This window comes from Kogia breviceps, chromosome 4, assembly GCF_026419965.1.
Source record: "Kogia breviceps isolate mKogBre1 chromosome 4, mKogBre1 haplotype 1, whole genome shotgun sequence".
NCBI classification, from domain to species: Eukaryota; Metazoa; Chordata; class Mammalia; order Artiodactyla; family Physeteridae; genus Kogia; species Kogia breviceps.
In genome coordinates, this window is record NC_081313.1 from 109,073,525 (window position 1) to 109,095,606 (window position 22,082).

The window sequence follows — 22,082 nt, forward strand, 5'->3', positions numbered from 1 at the left end:
AGGACAATATTATACTCATAAGAGATTGAAAACGTTCCTTCTTCCCTTATTTCTTCATTAAATATTTGAAAAACACAAGCAATAAAGCCATCTGGGCCTATACATTTCTTTGTGGGAATATATATAATTATTAATTTATTAATTTATTTACTTTTTATAAGTATATTCAAAGTTTCTAATTCTTTTTGAGTGCATTTACAGTAATCTTTTTAAGACTTGACAAATTTGTTGGTATATGCTGGCTCATAAAATCCCCTAACAATACTTTTAATTTCTGTAGGATGGTAATATCCCCTTTAAATGCCTGATTTTAATAATCTGTGTCTTCTTTTTTAAAGGATCAGTCTAACTCAAGGTTTAACAATTTTGTTGATCTTTTCAAACAACTAGCTTTTCATTTCATTGATTTCCCTCTACTGTTTTTCTGTTTTTTATTTCACTGATCTCCACTCAAACTTTACTTCTGTTCACTTTGTGTTTACTTTGTTATTCTTATTGTTAAGCTGGAAACTTAAGATGATTGAATTCAGACCATACATTTCTCATAAAAGTGCTATAAATTTCCCTCTAAGGTCCTTCAGTTGAATTCCATCAATTACGGTGCATGTTCATCTTCATTCATTTCAAAATATTTTTTAATTTCGGTTGTCAACTCTTCCCCGACCTATGGGTCATTTACAAAGGCACTGTTTCACTTCCCACATTCTGCTCTGATATTTATAATTCAACTCCAACATACTCAGAGGACAAACTCTGTATGATTTCAATCCTTTTTAATTTACTGAGACTTGTTTTATGGCCTAGAATATGCTCTATACTGGAGAATGATCTCAAGTCTAAAAAAATTACATATCAGATCAAAGTGGTTGATAATATTTAAGCTTTATCTTTATTAATTTTTCAGTCTAGCAATTCTATCACTTACTGAGAGTAGAGTTTTCAAATCTCAGCCATAACTGTTGATATGATTATATGCTTTTTCTTTAGTCCATTGATGTGATGGATTAATTGATTTTTGATTGTTGAACCAGCCTTGTATACCTGAGTTAAATCCCACTTGGTTACAGTGTGCAATTCTTTTTATTCATTTCTACCATATCTCAAACTGGTTCTTATGTTTGCTCTGTCTCTTCCAACTGTGTTTTTTGCCCTTCAGAAGCCCTTGTAATTTTTTCTTGCTAGTCAGACATGATGCACTAGATAAAAAGAATTGCTGTAATTAGGCCTTTAGTCATATGCCAGTAAGGTGTGAGGGAAGGGGAAGCATTTTACAGTTCTATGATTAGGTCTCATTCTTTTAGTGAGCCTTTGCCTGTGGACTGTGAACTTCACATGTTTCTCAGTTTTTTTCCTTCTTTTAGGTGGGACAGGATTGCTAGAGTGGGCTAGCGCTCAGTTACTTCCCTTTCTCCATACGAAAAGCTAGAGCCAACATGAGTTGCGTATTTCCCTTTCTGCAGGTCTGTTAGGCTCTGGTGGAAGTTTCTTCTAACAGCAGACATTCTTAAGAAGAATGCTGTGGCATATTTCAAAATGGTTCCTTTTTCCTTCCCCCTGCCAGGAGCACATGGGCTTTTTCTCTGTTATTCACCACGAGAACCTGGTAGAGATCCGTGAGGTAAAACTCAAAGTGTGGAGATCCCTTCAATGACTGTGTCTTCCTGGATTTTCTAACTCTCAGAGTAGTCCATGCTGAGCTTCCAGCAGTTCATCAATTACAGTTCAATTTTCCCTACGCTGGCACTAGCTCCCTCAGAGCTTGCCGCTTTAAATTTTGATTTTCTGTATTTGTCTGTCATTCTAATTTGGGGACAGCAGTTTGCCCTTGTACCTCACTTCCCTTATGGATCTAAGAAAGGTTACTGATTTTTCAGTTCAACTTTTTACTTGTTATTAGGACGGAGTGGCAATTTCCAAGATTCTTACATGGCCTAGTGGAAACTGGAAGTCCAGGAATATTTTGAATCTACAGATTAATTTCGGGAGACTTGCACTTAACAATATTTCATCTTCCAGTGTATGAACATGGATTGTTTCTACATATATTTATATCTTCTTTAATTTCACTTAGTAATATTTTACATTTTTCATTGTACAGTAAGTTGTCTACGTACAAACCTTCAAGTTGTGAAATTTCAAAGATGGGAACATGGGTTTGCAAGTCCAATCACATAAGTTAGTTTACATGCCTGGCATACACTGTCATATGCATGCATCCTCTACAAGTGGTTGTGCTTTTGTGTACTTTACTGTATAGTACTGTATAAAGTACAGTAGTACAAGCCCAGGATGTCTGGAAGTAGGTGTAAAAGCAGCAGTGATGTAGCTGGTACTGTACTGTTGTACTTTTCAAGGTACTGTACTGTAAGATTAAAAATGTTTTCTTTATTTTTTGTTTTTTTTGGTGTATTATTTGTGTGAAAAGTATTATAAACCTATTACAGTACAGTACTATATAGCTGACTGTGTTAGTTGGGTACCTAGGCTAACTTTGTTGGACTTACAAACAAATTGGACTTACAAACATGCTCTCAGAATGGAACTCGTTCGTATGTAGGGGACTTACTGTATAAGTTTTACACTTTATAAAATTAGTTTTAATTAATTGTTAAATTACTTAATATTTTTTCTTTTTGATGCTATTCTGAATGGCACTGTTTCCTTAATTTCATTTTTATTTTATTCATTGCTAGTATAAAGAAATACAATTGGTTTTTATACATTGATCTTATATCCTGTGACCCTGATATACTCAATTCTAGTAGTTAAGTTTGTAGGTCCTGAAAGTTTTCTACATACAGAAACCGGTAAAGGCAGTTTTATTTCTTCCTTCCCGTTCCGTAAGTAACACCCATTCATGATAAAACTCAATAAACTAGGAATGGAGGGGAACTTCCTCAACTTGATAACAACTATCAACAAAGCACCAACAGCTAGTATTCCACTTAAAGGTGAGAAACTCAATGCTTTACCAAGAACAGGAACTTAGTAATGATGTTCCCTCTCAACCACTGCTTTCAAGATGATATTGGAAGTCCTAGCTAATATAATAAGATAAGGAAATAAAAGGTATACAGATGGGAAGGAAGACATAAAACTGTCCTTGTTCTCATATGACATGATCATCTACGGAGAAAACCTGAAAAAAAAATGACCAAGAAAACTCCTAAAACTAATAAGTCATTATAGTAAGGTTGCAGGATACAAGGTTAATATACAAAAGTTAACTGCTTTCCTATATACCAGCAAGAACATGTGAAATTTGAAATAAAAAACACAATGCCATCTGCATTAGTATCCCTCAAAAATGAAATAGTTGACCCTTGAACAACACAGGGGTTAGGGGTGCCTAACCTTCCTCAGTCAAAAATCTGAGTATAATTTTACAGTCAGCCCTCCATATCGGCAGTTCCACATCTGCTAATGCAACCAACCTCGAATCCTGTAGTACTGTAGAATTTAGTGAAAAGTATCTACATGTAAGTGGACCTGTGTAGTTCAAACCAGTGTTCTCCAAGGGTCAACTGTATTATGGTAAAAATCTAACAAAATCTACATTAAAATCTGTATGATGAAAATTACAAAACTCTGATAAAAAAGATCAAAGAATTAAATAAATGAAGAGATAGTCCATGTTCATGGACAGGAAGACGCAATGTTGTGAAGACGTCAGTACTTCCCACTTGATTTATAGACCTAACACAATCCCAGTCAGAATTCCAGAAAGTTATTTTATGGATAAACAGTCAATACAACATTGAAAGAGAAGAAGAAAATAAAGGGCTGATGTTAACAGACTTCTAGATTTACCACAAAGCTATAGTAATCAAGACAGTGTGGTAATGGTGAAAAAATAAATACATAAATGGAACAGAATAGAGAGCCCAGGAATAGATGTCAATAAATATAGTCAACTGATCTTTGACAAAGGAGCAAAGGCAGCACATTGGAGCAAAGTTAGTCTTTTTAACAAATGATGCTGAAACAACTGGATATCCACATGTAAAAAAATAATTTAGACACACACTTCACAAAAATTAGCTCAAAATGGACCACAGACCTAAATGGAAAATGCAAAACTGTAAAATTCTAGATAACACAGGAGAAAACCTAGATGACTCTGGCTATAGCAATGACTTTTGTAACTACAATACTAAAGGCATGATACATAAAGTAGTAATAGAGAAACTGAACTTCATCAAAATTAAAAACTTCTGCTCTACAAAAGACATAGTTAAAAGAATAAGACAAGCCACAGACTGGGAGAAAATATTTGAAAAGGTAATTCCGATACAATAAGTCCCCCTACATATGGACTGTCAAGTTGTGAACTTTCAAAGATGTGAACGTGTGTTTGCATGTCCAATCACATAAGTTAGTTCACCTGTCTGGCATACACTGTCACATGCGTGCATCCTCTACAAGTGGCTGTGCTTTTGTGTACTTTACTGTACAGTACGTATAGAGTACAGTAGTACAGTATCTTTATTTCAAGCCTAGGATGTCCAGAAGCAAGTGTAAAAGCAGCAGTGATGTAGCTGGTACTGCTAAGAAGCACCAGCTGTTGTACTGTACTATTCAAGGTACTGTACTATAAGATTAAAAATGTTTTATTTTTTGTGTTCGATTTTTATGTATTATTTGTGTGAAAAGTATTATAAACCTATTACAGTACAGTACTATAGAGCTGATTGTGTTAGTTGGGTACCTAGGCTAACTTTGTTGGACTTAAGAACAAATTGGACTTACGAATGCACTCTTGGACCAGAACTCATTCATATGTAGGGGACTTACTGTAAAGGACTGTTATCGAAAACATACAAATAACTCTTAAAACAACAATACGAAAACAAACTACATAATTAAAAAATGGGCCAAAGACCTTAAGAGGCACTCCACCAAAGAAGATATACAGATGACAAGTAAGCACATGAAATAATGTTCCTTATCATATGTGATTAGGGAAATGCAAATTAAAGCAACAAGATACCACTACGCCTTTTGAGAACGGCCAAAATCCAGAACACTGACAACACCAAATGCTGGCTAGAACGTGGATCAACAAGAACTCTCATTCACTGCTGCTAACAATGCAAAATGGTACAGCCACTTTGGAAGACAGCTTGGCAATTTCTTACACAACTAAAAATATTCTTACCACATGATTCAGTAATTATGTTCCCTGGGTATTTACCCAAAGGAGTTGAAAATTTATGTCCACAAAAACACTTGCACCTGTATGTTTCAGCAACTTTATTCATAACTGCAAAAACTTGGAAGTAACCAAGATACCCTTCAGCATGTGAATGGATAAACAAACTACTGTACATTCAGATGACAGACTATTATTCAGTGCTAAAAGAAATGAGCTGTTAAGCTATGAAAAGACATGGAGGAAACATATGTATATTTCTAAGTGAAAGAACTGAATCTGAAAACACTACATACGGGTATGATTTCAACTACATGACACTGTGGAAAATGCAAAACTATGAATACAATAAAAGGCAGTGGTTGCCAGGGGATGACGGAAGGGAGGAATTAACAGGTAGAACTCAGAGGAATTTTAGGGCTGGGAAACTACTCTGTATGATACTATTGGGTTGGTCAAAAAGTGCCTTCGGCTTTTAAGTAAAAATAAAAGACACATTTTTCATTCTCGCCAAAAACTTTATTGAACAACGTATTCACTGTTTTGTTCTGACATTTTTCAGGCAATTTCATAATTCCATCTCCCCAAAACTTTTTATCTTTTTGAGCAAAGAACTGTTCCAGATGCCTTTTACAGTCTTCCAGGAAATGGAAATTTTTTCCATTAAGAGAATTTTGTAAAGACCAAAATAAATGGAAGTCAGAAGGTGCCATGTCCGGTGAATGCGGCGGATGAATCAGAACTTCCCCGCCAAGCTGTAACAGTTCTTGCCTGGTCATTAAACAAACATGCGGTCTTGTGGTATCCTGATAGAAGATTATGCAAAGTTTTCTGTTGACTAATTCTGGACGCTTTTCGTCAAGTGCTGCTTTCAGTTGGTCTAATTGGGAGCAGTACTAGTTGGAATTAATCATTTGGTTTTCTGGAAGGAGCTCATAATAGAGGACTCCTTCCCAATCCCACCATATACACAACAACACCTTCTATGGATGAAGACCGGCCTTTGGTGTGGTTGGTGGTGGTTCATTTCGCTTGCTTCACGATCTCTTCTGTTCCACATTATTGTACAGTATCCGCTTTTCATCTCCCGTCACAATTTGTTTAAAAAATGGAACGTTTTCATTACGTTTTAAAGTAGAGAATCACATGAGGAAATACGGTCAAGGTTTTTTTTTGCTTAATTTATGGGGAACCCAAACATCACAGTGATTAACATAACTAAGCTGGTGCAAATGATTTTCAACATTTTTTGGATATTCTGAATATGTTGGCTATCTCCTGTGTGGTATAATGTTGACTGTTCTCAATTAATGTCTCGATTTGATCACTATCAACTTCAACTGGTCTACCTGACTGTGGAGCATCGTCCAGCAAGGAATCTCCAGCATCAAACTTCACAGACCACTTCTGACATGTTCAATCAGTCACAGCACCTCCTCCAAACACTGCACAAATCTTTTTGTGTGTTTCAGTTGTGTTTTTACCTTTCTTGAATAATAAAGCATAATATGACAAAAAATGTTGGTTTTTTCTTTCATCTTCAATATTAAAATGGCTGCACACAAATTCACCAATTTTGATGTTTTTAAAAAATGCACGGTGATATGACAGCTGTCGCATACAATCTAACAAAATTGCTTCGAATGAAGTTTAAGACAACTAAGTGCTACCAGAGCCATCTTATGGGGAAAAAAATGAATGAAACTTTTGGCCAACCCAATATAATGGTGGAAATATATTTGTCCAAACACACAGAATGTACAATACTAAGAGTGAACCCTAACATAAACTATGTACTTTGGGTGATAATGATGTGGCAATGCAGGTTCATCAACCATAACAAATGTACCACTTTGGTGAGAGAAGTTCATAATGGTATAGGCTATGCATGAGTAGGGGCAGAGAGTATATGAAAAATCTCCATACCTTCTGTTCCATGCTGTAAAACTAAAATTGCTGTAAAAAAACAGCCTATTGTGAGATGAACAATAAATCATTTCTTATGAAAATCCCATCAGGATTTATAAATCAACAAGCAGATCCTTATATCTATATGGAAAAACAAAGGACCTAAAATAATCAAAACCATTCTAAAAATGAACAAAGTTGTGAGACTTACAATACTGATATGACAACTTACAACAAGCCACAATAATTAAGACAGCAGATTGGTACCCAGATAGAAAATAGTTAAATGGAACAGAGTAAATATTAGTTCAGAATAAACAAACATATATATGGTCTACTGATTTTCAACAAAGGTACCGAGGCAATTCAATGCCTTTCCATCAAATGGCACTGGGTCAACTGGCTATCCTTAAGCAAAAACAAAAAGAAACAGAAACAAAACCAAGACCAAAAATGAAGTTATAATAGACACAGGCCAAAATATAACAGCTGAAACTGAAAACCTTCTAGAAAAGAATCATAAGAGAAAATAATTGTGAGATTAGGTTAAACAAAGATTTCTTAGATATGACACCAAAACCTCAATCCTCAAAAGAAAAAACAGTAAATCAAATTTCATCAAAATGTAAAACATTTGTGCTTCAAAAGATACTATGAAGAAAAGGAAAAGACAAGCCATAGAAAAAATACACAAATCATGTCTGATAAAGAACCTGTATCCAAAACATCTAAGTTCTTAAAACTTGATAAGACAAAAAAAACACAATTAAAAATCATACATCTCATAAAAAACTTGTATCCAAAGCATATAAATTCCTACAACTTGATAAGACAGGCAATATAAATGAAACATGGAGACACACTTTGAACAGACATTTCAACAGAGGTATAGGAATGCTTAATAAGCACATGAAAATAGCCTCAACAATACGAGTCACTACTGAAATGCAAGTTAAAATCACTGAGATACTGTTAAACACATACTAGAATGGTAATAATCAAAAGACTCTCAATATCAAGTGATGGAGAGGATGCAGAAAAACTAGATCCATGATATGTTCCTGGTCAGTATGTAAAATAATAGTCATCTTTTAAGCAATTTGCCTCTTTCCTCAAAACTTAAATATATATTTATATGACACAGCAATTCCACTCCTGGATATCTACAAAAGAAACAAAAATACACAGCCCATGTAAAGACTTGTATGTGAATCTTTATAGCAGCATTATTCATAAAAGCCCCTAAAATAAAACAATAAAAATTTTCAAAATTCTCATCTTCTCATGAATGGCTAGACAAAATGTGAAACTTTATAGAATAAAATACAACTTAACCATTTTTAAAAAAGGAAAAGCTACAGCTGTTATGGGCTAAAACAGGGATGAACCTCAAAAATATTATGCTAAGTGAAAAAAGTCAAAACAAAATACCACTTTTAAATATTTGCAGGAAGTAGATATTGAGATAGGAAGTGTATCAGATTAACTGCAAAAGAGCATGAGGAATTTTTCAGGTAATGGAAGTCTTCTAAAACTGTGGTGCACCAATGTATACATTAATTATAAAGTATTAAACTGTAAACTTATGATGGGTGAATTTTATGTTATGTAAATTATACACAAGTAAAGCTATTTTAAGAAAACTGTCTGGGACTTCCCTCGTGATGCAGTGGTTAAGAACCCGCCTGCCAGGGCTTCCCTGGTGGCGCAGTGGTTGAGAGTCCGCCTGCTGATGCAGGGGTCGCGGGTTCGTGCCCCAGTCCGGGAGGATCCCATATGCCGCGGAGCGGCTGGGCCCGTGGGCCATGGCCGCTGGGCCTGCGCGTCCGGAGCCTGTGCTCCACGACGGAGAGGCCACAACAATGAGAGGCCCGCGTACTGAAAAAAAAAAAAAAAAAAAAAAAGAACCTGCCTGCCGATGCAGGGGACACGGACGGGTTCGATCCCTGGCCTGGGAAGATCCCACATGCTGCGGAGGAACTAAGCCCGTGCACCACAACTACTGAGCCTGTGCTCTAGAGCCCGTAAGCCACAACTACTGAGTCTGCATGCTGCAACTACTGAAGCCCACGCACCTAGAGCCCATGCTCCGCAACAAGAGAAGCCACCGCAATGAGAAACCCGTGCACCACAACGAAGAGTAGCCCCCACTTGATGCAATTAGAGAAAGGCCACACTCAGCAACAAAGACCCAACGCAACCAAAATAAATAAATAAATAAAACTCTTAAAAAAAAAAAAGAAAACTACGAATATACAAAAGAGAATATTTACAAACTTGGAGTAGGCAAAGATTAGTTAAAACACATAAGTACTTCAAATAAAAGGAAAAAAATCATCCTTTGGACTTTATCACACTTAAAGAAGTTACCACTGAAAAATAAAAAGGCAAGAAACAATCTGGGAAAAATATCTGCAATACACATAACTCACAAAGAACTTTTATGTATGATAAATAACTAATATAACTCAAAAATAAAAAGACCACCTCAAAAGAATTTAGTCAACTTTCCACAAAAGATACATGAATGGTCAATAACTACATGCAAAAATGCTAAATATGATTAGTTACCATGGAAATGAAAATTTATACCAAAATGAGATCCCATTACATACACACCAGAATAGCTAAAATTAAAAGACTGACCATCATTTCAAGTGTTGAAAAGGATGCTGAGCAAATGGAATTCTCAAAAACTGGTAGTGGGAATGTAAATGATAAAACCACTCAACAAAACATTTTGGCAGTTTTTTAAAAAAGTTAAATATATCTACGATACAACTCAGCCACTGTACTCCTAGGTATTTACTTAAGAAAAACAAAAGCACATTTTCATACAAAGATTTGTACATAAATGTTCACAGGTGCTTTATTTGTAACAGCCAAAAACTGGAAACAAACTTCATGTCTTTCGATAGACGAATGGATAAATACCTTGTGGTATATCCACAACAATGGAATATACTAAGCAAATTTACAAAATGAGCTACTGATATACACAGTAACATGAAGGAATCCCCAAAACATTACGCTAAGTGAAAAATCTTAGCTATAAAAAACTATACAACATATTCTTCCAATTATATAAAATAGTAGGAAACGTAAACTGATCTACATGCCAGAAAGCAGAGCAGTGGTTGCCTAATGATGAGGATGCAGGAAAGTAGAGATTACAAACAGGCAACTAGATAAAGGACATCTACAAAAAATTTAGAGTTATGATTATACTTGGTGAAAAACTCAATGTTTCCACCTTTCGATCACCAACTCCCCTTTTGGACTGAGAACAAGCAAAAGATGTCTACTTTTACTCTGTCTCTTCAACATTGTATTGTAGTTTCTTCCCAGTGCAACAAGGCAGGAAAACAGGTGGGGGAGAGGGGGCAGGCATTCACATTAGGAAAAAAAAGAAGCAAAACTGTCTATTCACAGATGACAAAATCACTTATTTAGAAAATCCTAAAAACCTATAAAACAGCTACTGGAACTCATATGAATTTAGTTAAGGATACAAAATATAAGATCAACATACGTAACACCTGAACACTGAATACTACAAAACATTGCTGTGAGAAATTTAAGAAGACCTAAGTTAATAAGAGTGATGCACCCTGTTCGTGGTTCAAGAGTTGACTGTTAAGGGCTTCCCTGGTTGAGAGTCTGCCTGCCAATGCAGGGGACACGGGTTTGTGCCCTGGTGCGGGAAGATCCCACATGCCGCAGAGCGGCTGGGCCCGTGAGCCATGGCTGCTGAGCCTGCGTGTCCGGAGCCCGTGCTCCGCAACGGGAGAGGCCCAAGTACCACAAAAAAAAAAAAAAAAAAAAAAAAAAAGAGTTGACTGTTAAAATGTCAACATTCCCCAAACTGGTCTAAAGATTCAATGCATTCCCAAACAAAATCCCAGGCTTTTTTTTTTTAATTAACAAACTGATTCCAAAATTCATATGGAATTATAAAAAACCTATAGTAACCAAAACAACTTGGTGAAGTTGGAGGACCCATACTACCGTATTTTATGATTTATGACAAAGCTACAGTTGTCAGGATAATGTGGTACTGGCACCAGGTAGAAAAATAAATCAAATTTAAACAAATATAAAATAAAAAGTTGAGCTCACCGGTTTGCAGGGCAGAAATAGACACAGATGTAGAGAACAAACGTATGGACACCAACGGGGGAAACTGGTGTGTGGGTGGTATTGGTGGTGGGATTAATTGGAGACTGGGATTGACATATATACACTAATATGTATAAAATGGATAACTAATAACAACCTGCTGTATAAAAAAGTAAATAAAATTCCAAAACAAAAGAGTTCACACCAAAAAAAAAAAAATTTAGCAAATATGCAAAGGTAATTCAGAGAAAGGATAGTTTTGTCAACAAATACTGCTGGACTAATTGAATATGCATAGGTAAAAAAAACTAGCTCTAAGTAGATCACAGACCTAAACAGATTATAGTAAAATCTAAAACTATAAAACTTGCAGAAGAAATTATAGAAGATAATTCTTAGTGACCCTGGGTTAATAAAAGATTTCTTACATACAACAAAAGCACAGTTCATTAAAGAAAAAAAAAACTTGATAAACTGCACTTCATCAAAATTAAGTTCTTCAGCACTTTGAAAAACAATTAACAGATGAAAAACACAATCCACAGATAGGCAGAAAATATGTGCAAGTTACACACCTGTTAAAGGACTTGTATACGGCATATATAAAGAACTTCTGAAACTCAAAAATAAGAAATTAAACAACTCTGCCAACCCCCCCACCTGTCCCCACACAAGCCACCCTTCCCCAAATGGGCAAGATTCAAAAGGACATTTCACAAAAGATATATCATTGACAAATAAGCACATGAAAAGATGCCCACCATCATTCGTCTTTAGGAAAATGCAAATTTAAATCACAATCAGATATCACCACATACAAATTAGGATATGTTAACTTAAAAATAATGACCTTACCAAGTGTTAGTAAGGATACGACGCGGCACATCTGGAACTCTCATGCACTGCTGGTGGGAGTATAAAGTGGTACAACAACTTTGGAAAAGAGTATGGAACTTTCTTAAAAGGTTAAACATCCACTACATTACTAGGTATTCCTAGGTATATAGTCAAAATAAATCAAAGTATGTGTCCACATGAAGACTTCTAACCCAACTATTCCATTCCTAAAAATTTACTCAAGAGAAATGCAAGCATATGTCCATATAAAGACTTGGACACAAATGTTCATAGCAACACTAGTAAAAAATAGGATAAAACCGGGGTTTCCTTGGTGGCGCAGTGGTTAAGAGTCCGCCTGCCGATGCAGGGGACATGGGTTCGTGCCCCAGTCCGGGAAGATCCCACATGCCACGGAGCAGCTAGGCCCATGAGCCATGGCCACTGAGCCTGCACATCCGGAGCCTGTGCTCTGCAACGGGAGAGGCCACAGCAGTGAGAGGCCTGCGTACCACAAAAAAAAAAAAAAAAAAAAAAAAAAAAAGGATAAAACCTAAATGTCCACCAGTAGTTGAATGCTAAACAAATAGTGATATATCCAAAAAAAAAAGGATACTGCAATAAAAGTTAAATATTGATATGCATAACATGGATAAATCTCAACATTATTTTATTGAGTGTAAGAAACCAGAGAAGAAAAGAGTACATATTATATGCTTCACCTTATATAAAATTCTAAAAAATGTAACCTGATTTATAGTGACCCCCCCCAAAGTAAATATCAGTGATTCAGTGATCTCTGGGGATGAAGGGACAGAGCAAGGAAGGATGAGCAAGGTTTACAAAGAGGCCTGAAGAAATTTTGAGGGGGTTGGACATGTTCACTATCTTTACTGGTAGTTTTATGGGTGTATATGTATGTCAAACTTATCAAATTATAACTTTAAATATGTGCAGTTTAGTTTATGTCGATTATACCTTAATAAAGTTGTTAAATAGGACAGACGTAAGAAACTGAAAATGCAAATCAAATGAGATAAAAATGCATGCAATACCTGTCAGCTTGCATCATGAATGTATTCAAGATTTCTACAAAATAATAATAAAGACTAACAACTCAACCTTAAAACAGGCACATGTGCACGTGCGCGCGCGCACACACACACACACACACACAAACTTAAAGAGATACTTCACAAAAGAATATAGGGGAAGCAATGGCCAATAAGCACAAGGAAAAGTGCTCAATATCATTATTCAGCAGGAAAATGAAAATTAAAACTACTTCACAGTGACTAGAATAGCTAAACTAAGACTGAGGACACCACATGTTGATGACTATGTAAAAATAGGAACAGAACTCTTATCCATTGCTGGTAGGAGTCTAAAATGGTACAACCACTGTGAAACACAGTTCAGCAGTTTCTCACTAATAGTTTCTCTATTAAACTTCAAGACACATTATAAAGCTATGGTAATTACAACAATGTGGTATTCAAGCAGGATAAACAAAACCTAATGGAATAGGAGCTCAGAAATAGGCACACAAATATGTGGATATTTGATTTTTTGAAAAAGGTGGCACTGAATGACAGTGGGAGAAGAACATACAGGAATCTACACGGAAAATCATGCAACACTATGCCATACTCAAAAACCAATTCTAAGTAGACTACAGGTCTAAATGTGAAAGGAAAATGAGAAAAATTCTAGAAAGTAAAAAAGGAAAATATCTTCATGACCTCAGCTACAGAAATATTTTTGAAGCAAAGAAGACAAAAAGGAAAAGACTGAATTGCTCTATAGAACTTGTGCTCATCCAAAGACATTACTAAAAGAATAAATACAAGGCACAGAGTGGGGAAAAGATATGTGCAATAAAAATAACCAAGCAAGAATTTTTATTCAGAATACACAAAGAATTTCCACATCTCAATAACAAAAGCACAATGCATTAGAAAAATGAGGAACAGACTGAAGAAGCACTTTACAAAAGAAGTTATTTAAATGAAAATGTACTCACTCATCAACAAGCAGTAATATGCAAAGCAAAACTAAGAGATACACACACACACACACACACACACACACACTCTCAACAGAATAACTGAAATTAAGCAGTCAAAAACAATAAAAAGAATGACAATACTAAGTGTTGTTAAGGATGTGGAACAATAGGAATTCTCATGCACTGCTCCTGGGTGTGTAAATTGGTACATGCACTTTGGAATACAACCTGCAATGAACAATTAAAGCTGAAAACAGGCACATCCTGTAAGCCAACAATTTTCTGATAGGTATACCTCCAGAAATGTAACATGTGCATCTAATGTACAAGAATGTTCACAGCTGCTTTACTTTTAATAGCCCTCAACTATGGAAACAATGAAATACTCTTCTATGAGAATGAACTAACTACATGCATAACACAGATGAATCTCATAAACATAACATTAGGCCAAAGAAGGCATATAAAAAGAATGGAAGAGTATATTCCTATTAAGTTCAAAAGTAACCAAAACTAAACTACAGTACATATCCTCAGGTTAAAATTCTATAGCTATTCAAGATTGATTAAAATTTAGGAAAATGGTTATCTTTGGGGGGAAAGCAAGAGAGTTGATTTGAGAAATGACAAGCAAGGATCCTTCCAGGGTGCTGACAAGTTTCAATTTCTTGATCTGAGAGTAGTGATTAGGCAAATGTTCAATTTATACTAATTCATTAACATGTACATTTAGGTTATCTGCACTTTTCCCCATTTATTTCACAATAAAGGAGTTAAAACTACTGAATAAAGTTCCTACTTGGGTCAGAAATAGGAAAAATAAGAATAGGTACTTGTTTTTGTTCACATATATTTAAAAAATCTAGAAAGATATGTAAGACATTAATAAAAGTGGCTAGCTTTCTACACAGGTGGGTTGAATGGCATGGATAATAATAAAAGTGGGAATAATACTTCTTAAAGTACAACTTGTTATACTGTTTTGACTTTCGAACAGTACAAATTCATTACTTTGTCAAAAAAAATTATTCTAAAAATTACGTCTTTAGAAAAAGGACAATGCTATTTACAGTACTGGTGAAAGGTGATTAACCCTTCCCAACCTCAATGACTAGAAGAGTGCTTGACACATACAGGCACTCAATAAATATTTTCTAAATAAATTAATCTCTCAGTATTTGAGATATTCTGACTGAAATACCTGTTCCCTCCTTCTTTGCTGACCTAATCCTGCTTATCTGTAGAATCCATTTCCACAGTTGCCTCCCCAATAAAGTTTTCTTCTCGTGTCACACAACAAGGGCCCTTTTTAAACAAAGCAGTCATCCCATTCCACCAACTTAAGTCAGTCTTTTTTTCTTAATGCCAGTGTCTTACATGGAGATGACGAGCAATGCTTATTTGCTGCATAAATGAATGTTTCAAAGAATACACGCATTAAATTTTATTTTTAAATTACAGTATGGGACTTCCCTGGTGGTGCAGTGGTTAAGAAGCTGCCTGCCAATGCAGGGGACACAGGTTTGAGCCCTGGTCCGGGAAGATCCCACATAACACAGAGCAAATAAGCCCATGCACCACAACTACTGAGCCTGCACTCTAGGGCCTGTGAGCCACAACTACTGAGCCCGCATTCCACAACTACTGAAGCCCGGGCGCCTAGAGCCCATGCCCCGCAACAAAAGAAGCCATCGCAATGAGAGGCCCACGCACTGCAACGAAGAGTAGCCCCCACTCACCACAACTAGAGAAAGCCTGCACACAGCAACAAAGACCCAACGCAGCCAAAAATAAAAAAATTAAATTTATTTTAAAAAATAAATAAAAATAAAAATCACAGTAATGAAGTCCTTGTTTTGTTGAGCTACACTGAAAATTTATGGTGACAAACAGAAAATGGACTCAATTCTAGAAAAAACTAAATCTGTTTCAAAAGAAAGACAATGATATTTCAGATCTGTTTTACTCCTTTTTTCCTTTGTTTATTGTAAACTGTAAAATATATTTTATTGGTTTAAATTACATATAAAACTTCATTACAAGATAAGGGGCTGCACTTTAGATGCTTCAATAAAATATATGCAAACTAGAGTTTAGGTGATAAATGCTATAAAAATTCAAGGACCTGCCCCTCAGTCAAATTTCTGGGAGTTCCATAATTTGGGGCATGACAACATATCACCTACAAGGTGAAAATACAAGTTGCTGCACCTCATACCATCTAGCACAAAAGAAGAGGCACGATGTTTGGCTAGTTTTCTTGGATTCTGGAGGTAACACATAAAGTGTGCTACTTTGACCCATCTTCAGAGTTGCCCATAAGGCTGCCACCAAGTTCAGGACACAGTAGAAGCCACTCTACTACTTGGGCCTTATGATCCAGCATATCCAATGATGGATTTAGTGTTCAAGGCAAATAGAGATATTCTAGGGAGTGTCCGACAAGCACTAATATAAGAATGACAGTGCAGGTCTCTAGAATTTCTGAAATATCCATGCTCTCTTCTGCAAATAACATTCTACTTTCCAGAAACAATTTCTGGCTTGCTACTGGGCATTGGTAGAGGCTGAATGCCTAACCATGGGACATCAGGTGACTATGCAGCCTGAACTTCCTATCATGAACTGCATTCCTAGCCATAAGGGTTGGGCATGAGCAGTAGCAATCTATTATCAAATAAATATGGTATATAAGAGATCAAGTTTACCCAGGTCCAGAATAAATTGTATGAGCAGGTGGCTCAGACTTCTTCAACACCAATTCCTGTTGCACTGCCTCCTCCACCTCAATCTGTGCCTATGCCCACCCGGGGAGTCCCTTATGACCAGGTGACTGAAGAAGAAAAAACTTGAGCCTGCTTCACAGATGAGTCTGCACAACATGCTAGTACTACCCCAAACTGGAGAGCCCCACTCAAAGGTGACCCTGAAGGAAGGCAGTGAAGGAAAATCCTTCTATGGAATAGAACTTCAAGCAGTACATTTGGTTGTCCATTTTATCTGGATTGGGAGAGGCCAGAATTATTAGATCAATTTCTAAACATTCATGGGGGCAGTTACTAATGGTTTGGTTGAACAGTCAGAGACTTGGAAGGAAAAGGACTGGAAGACTGGTAACAAGGAAGTCTCGGAAGAGGTATATGGAAGGACCCCTTTCAAAATGGATACAGACTTTGAAGATACCTGTGTCCCCTGTGAATGCACAAAGAGCATCCACTGTAGGGGTAAACAAAATAACATGCTCTACAGATGTCAATCAAACTCTTTCTCCCCAGTCAGTGCTTGTTCAATGGGCCCACAAATGAAGTGGCTATTGTGACAGAGATGGAAAATATGCAGCGGCTCAACTGCCAATGCTACTGCTGGGTACCTAATCTGCCAACAGCAGAAACCAATACTGAGTCTCCGATATGGAAGCATTCCTCAGGAGGACTATTTAGTCACCTAGAGGCAGATTATTTACACTGGACCTTTTCTATCATGGAGAAGGACTATATTTGTCCTCAATGGAACAGGCATATATTCTGGAAATGATCTGCCTTTCCTGCCCATAATGCTTCTGTCAGCACCACTATCCACAGGCTCACAAAATGCCTATCTATTGCCTCAGCACTCTAGACAGCATCATTTTCAATCAAGGTACTCATTTTGCAGCAGCAGCAGAACAGCAATGGTTTGTCTCCCCCAACAGCCAGAATACATGGGTCTGTTATTCAAGGCGTGGAAACAGGAGTGGCTCTTCTCATTGTTATACTTAATAACGCATTCACAGAATTTTTACTTCCCCTCCCTAAAACTGTGAGCTCTGCTGCTTTTGATTCTTAGTCTTAGATTATGTCTAGCTATGGAAACACAGCAACGGTTCCACTCAATTAGAGACTTCCACCTGGCCGCTGAACCAAAAGGCAGGAAAAGGGGTTATTCTACTGGCCTGAGTGATTGATCCCAATCACCAAGGAGAAACTGAGTTGCTGCATACAATGGGGGCCAGGAAAACTACATCTGAAGCCCAAGGGGTTCATTTAGACTCCTTGTAGTACTTTTAAGTACGCTGTTAAAGGTTAATGGAAAACTAACGGCAACCAAAAGACGGGGGGTGGGGTGGGCAGGATAATTAAGAATCCTTCAGAAATTAAAGTTTTGTGCCCATCATCAGGTAAAGAACGCAGAATAGCTGAAATTCTGGCTCAGGCCAGAAGTACTGAATGGGTGGTGAAAAAAAGGAAGCGAGAGATACCAACTATGGGCTTGTGACCGCTTACAGAAACAAGGACTATATATTGTGTATATGTCTGGAGTTGTGTAAATGCTAACCATTTTCTTCTTCCCTCTCTTCCCCATATTTTTTTATATATAAGTTGTTGGAGGTGAACTTTACAAAGTAGTTTGTAGTTCATAGAATATTCAGAGTACTGTGATGGAATATATAATTAACAGCGAGTAATGACTGTTGGGACTGTGCATCTCCTTATTTTGGGGAGAGAGTAGGAACTCCTTTACTTATATGAACGATAGCTACATCTTGTTAGGTGGAAACAACGCTGGATGGAAGCTCAAATGTGTTCAGAATGAAAACTGAGTAACCAAGAGGGTGGACTGTACCATTTATTTATTGCTTCTCAAGTTCAAATGTATTTGCTCTCAGTTTCAAATTTACTTTGTAATAAAGCATCTGGATTTAGTCAAGATTCTCCTTTGGCCAGCTGGAAATGTTAAAGCTCTGTCAGTAAAGGGTGCTAGTACAGGGACACCGCAGTAGGAAAGTATTCTTTGCTCTGCGGGGTATGTGTGTGTAAAGCAAAGGGAGGTCCTATCTCCAGCTTCAGGGCCCATCTGCACCCTGGGCCGGGTGGGGGTGAGGGAGGATTTTATTGCTTACGGTCCTGGTCAGAGGATCTATTCCTGCCAGCCTTGACTCAATAACTGTGGACAGCTCTGGGCCAGGGCAACCAAGTGAACTTCTCCATTAGCTATTGGGCTACAAGTAATATATTCACCAACAAGTTCTGAATTTCAGTTTTGGGGAGAGGGCTCCCCTTTCAAGTTTGTTCCTTCCTTGGGTACTCTCCCTTAGTTCCTTTATCCTTCTTAGTATCTAACTTCTTAAAGTAGTTAATAATTCTTTAAACTGTCCCTGTTCAAATTACTGTGTGGTTTCTGTCTACTCACTGATAAGGGAGTAACAAATACCTTAATATCTAGAGAAATAGGCTGTATTTTTATAACCTAGAAAACTACTATTATTCCTTGTCTTATACTAGGTAGTGCTCATATCTGTTGATTACCATAATGATCATATCCCAACGTTATTATAATGAACAGAAGCCAAAAATTATTTGATGCTTAATATATGCTAAGCATTATTCTACGTATTTTATTTGTATTGACTCATTTAATCCTAACAATAACCTATTACAAGTATCTCTCAAACACAAAATATAAATCTCCTACCTAGGAAATGCTCTCTAAATAATGATTAAATAGACTTTTACAATCATGTTTGCTGTGAAGTTCATGATGCTTACATTAAAGCATTCCATGACTTTACTGTTTTAAAATCTCATACTATCAGGAGTTCCCTGGCAGTCCTGTTGTTAGGACTTGGTGCTTTCACTGCCGTGGGCCCAGGTTCAATCCCTGGTCGGGGAACTAAGATCTCACAAGCTGAGTGGTACAGCTCAAAAAAAGAAAAAAAAAAACAAAAAAAAATAAAACCTCATACTATCAATTATTTAAAAGATAAACTTCACTGTCTTGATCACAAACTCATGGTGAATTATTGTGGCTGATTAATGGCTACATAAAGTCCTTGATTATTCCTAACAGCAGAAAAGGGTGATAAAATATCAAAAGAATCATACTAATAATCTTAAAATATAACTGTAGTCAGCATCAACCCAGCTTATTCTGTGTCAGTAGCTAACTCATTATAAATCACTAAAGTGACTTTCAGAAACATAGTGGAAAGGAACGATACCCAAAAGGCTTAAATAACTAAGACCTATTATGTATTTTATTTGTAAAAACAGTCAACAATATGCTTTATACTACTAATCAAGAAGTACAGATTTCATTTAACCAAAAGTTGATAATATAAAGTTTCAAGAATAAAGACATGGCTTTAAAAATGGCATCAAAACTGAGATGTCTCGTACCATCTGTCAAGTAGAATGTACCTTGATACTTAAATTTAATAGTTTTGCAACTAAATTAATTTAGCTGCAATTAGAAGTCTTACCTTAAAAGCCTAAAAATCTCTTCTCAACATTATTGGGAAAAAGTCACCAAAAGATTACATTTTTATGTCACCAAATTATAATTTGGGGCCCCAAAATCTTAAGAATTACTAACAGACCAAATTCTCTAAGAATACTATATCTGATCATCTTTCCAACCACTCTTCTTTTACCTAATAATTCTGATGGTGATAATTAACAATTACTTGTAACAGCCAGGCACTGTTCTAAGAACTCTCTCTCTATATATATATAAACTCATTTATTACTCAAAGCTGGCCAATGAAATACATCCTATTATTGTCCCTATTTTACAAATGAGGAAACCGAGGCACAAGGGGATTAAGTAATTTGCCCAAGAAGTATTATACAGTAGAGCAAAGACGTGAACTCAAGCAGTCTGGCTCTAGAATATCAACTTTTACAGAGTTCGATTGAGAATTTTGAGTAGTAGCTTGCTATAACCTCATAAGGCACTTAAATAGGTTCTATTATTATCCTCTTACATACAAGAAAACTATAATTTGTCCAAAGTCATAAAATTAATTAGTGACAAAATCAGGATACTAGCCTAGTTCGCATTACTCTAAAAACCGATTTCTTAACTATAAAGATATATTGCCTCCCTATAACTAACAGCAATGAATGCAAAACCATCAGATAAATGAGATCAAATCTCACATACAACTAAAGATCAAATAGCAGTATAATATGCCATGGTGTATAGATTGTACCCCCAAGAAATATAAAATATCAGTTGATTCCTGCCAAGTACTTCAAATAGTACCAAAAAGCAAGAACATTTCTAAAATGTATCACCTACTAAGAGAAAATACCCATCTACATAAAAATAGTTTAACATAACTAGTTGTAATGTAACTTTGCCTACCACATACACTAAGCAGCAAATGTAAACATACCTGCAAGGAGGCAAAACCATGGAGTCTTTCATAAGCACAGATCCAGAAAGCAGGATATACCAACATCTGGCAATAGTTTCTGAACTGTTTAAATGAATAAGTAAATACATGAGTAAATAAATACACACATTCACATGTATATGGATTCAGTACAAAATACAAAACATGAAAAAAAATTCTAATATCATAAAAAAATTAACTCCTTGGAAATTTTGCCTGTTGCCTAAGGTTTCATACAGACCATGTTCATATCTTACATAATCACTAGCTTAAGATACAGGCTTCAGAAATGTATGTTTATTAGCTCTATCTTATTAATTTATATCACTAACTTTCCATTCCTCATTTTTGTGTACTGGATCACCACATTTGATGAAGATTAACTTGAATATTGTACTACATGTGCATATTAAAAAATTCTATTTCTGATAACTTTTATCTATATTACAAGTTTATTGTATATTAAAGACAATACTGTTTGGAATTCACAAGTTTATCAATGTTCCATCTTCACGTTCAACTACAATTTGGATCTACCTCTTTCTCTTAAATTTTATTCTGACAGAAATACATTAAATGCCTACCCAATGTTTCACTTTATGTGTTTTTGAGGGATAAATGAATATTAGATGACTTAAGTCCATCATCATTTTTAGTTCAGTTAAATCTCCAATGGAAACAGAGAATCTTGTTAGATGTTACTTTATAATCTAATCTTTTTCTCTCAAGTATTTTTAACTTACCATACCTAAAACTTCAATTAATTCCAATATGTAGACAATTCTAATTTTATAAAACAAACATTTCCTCTGAGCTGGAGAACTGTATATCTATCTGGCTATCGACTTGACATGTTAGCTTGTATATCTAACACACAACTCAACCTCAACATGTTCAAAATC

The 22,082-nt window shown here is 36.1% G+C and overlaps 1 protein-coding gene across 17 annotated transcripts in view; it reads right to left on the reverse strand.

The window, feature by feature from the left end:
* RAPGEF6 (Rap guanine nucleotide exchange factor 6) overlaps positions 1-22,082 on the reverse strand; it is a 249,402-nt gene that overhangs the window by 195,518 nt on the left and 31,802 nt on the right. For 16 of the 17 annotated variants that reach the window (XM_067031533.1, XM_067031538.1, XM_067031531.1 and 13 more), the window contains exon 4: positions 21,181-21,264. The exons of the other annotated variant lie outside the window; for it this stretch is intronic. In XM_067031533.1, coding sequence (XP_066887634.1) covers positions 21,181-21,264 — 84 coding nt within the window. The remainder of the gene's footprint in view (positions 1-21,180; positions 21,265-22,082) is intronic. 17 annotated transcript variants of the gene reach the window in all.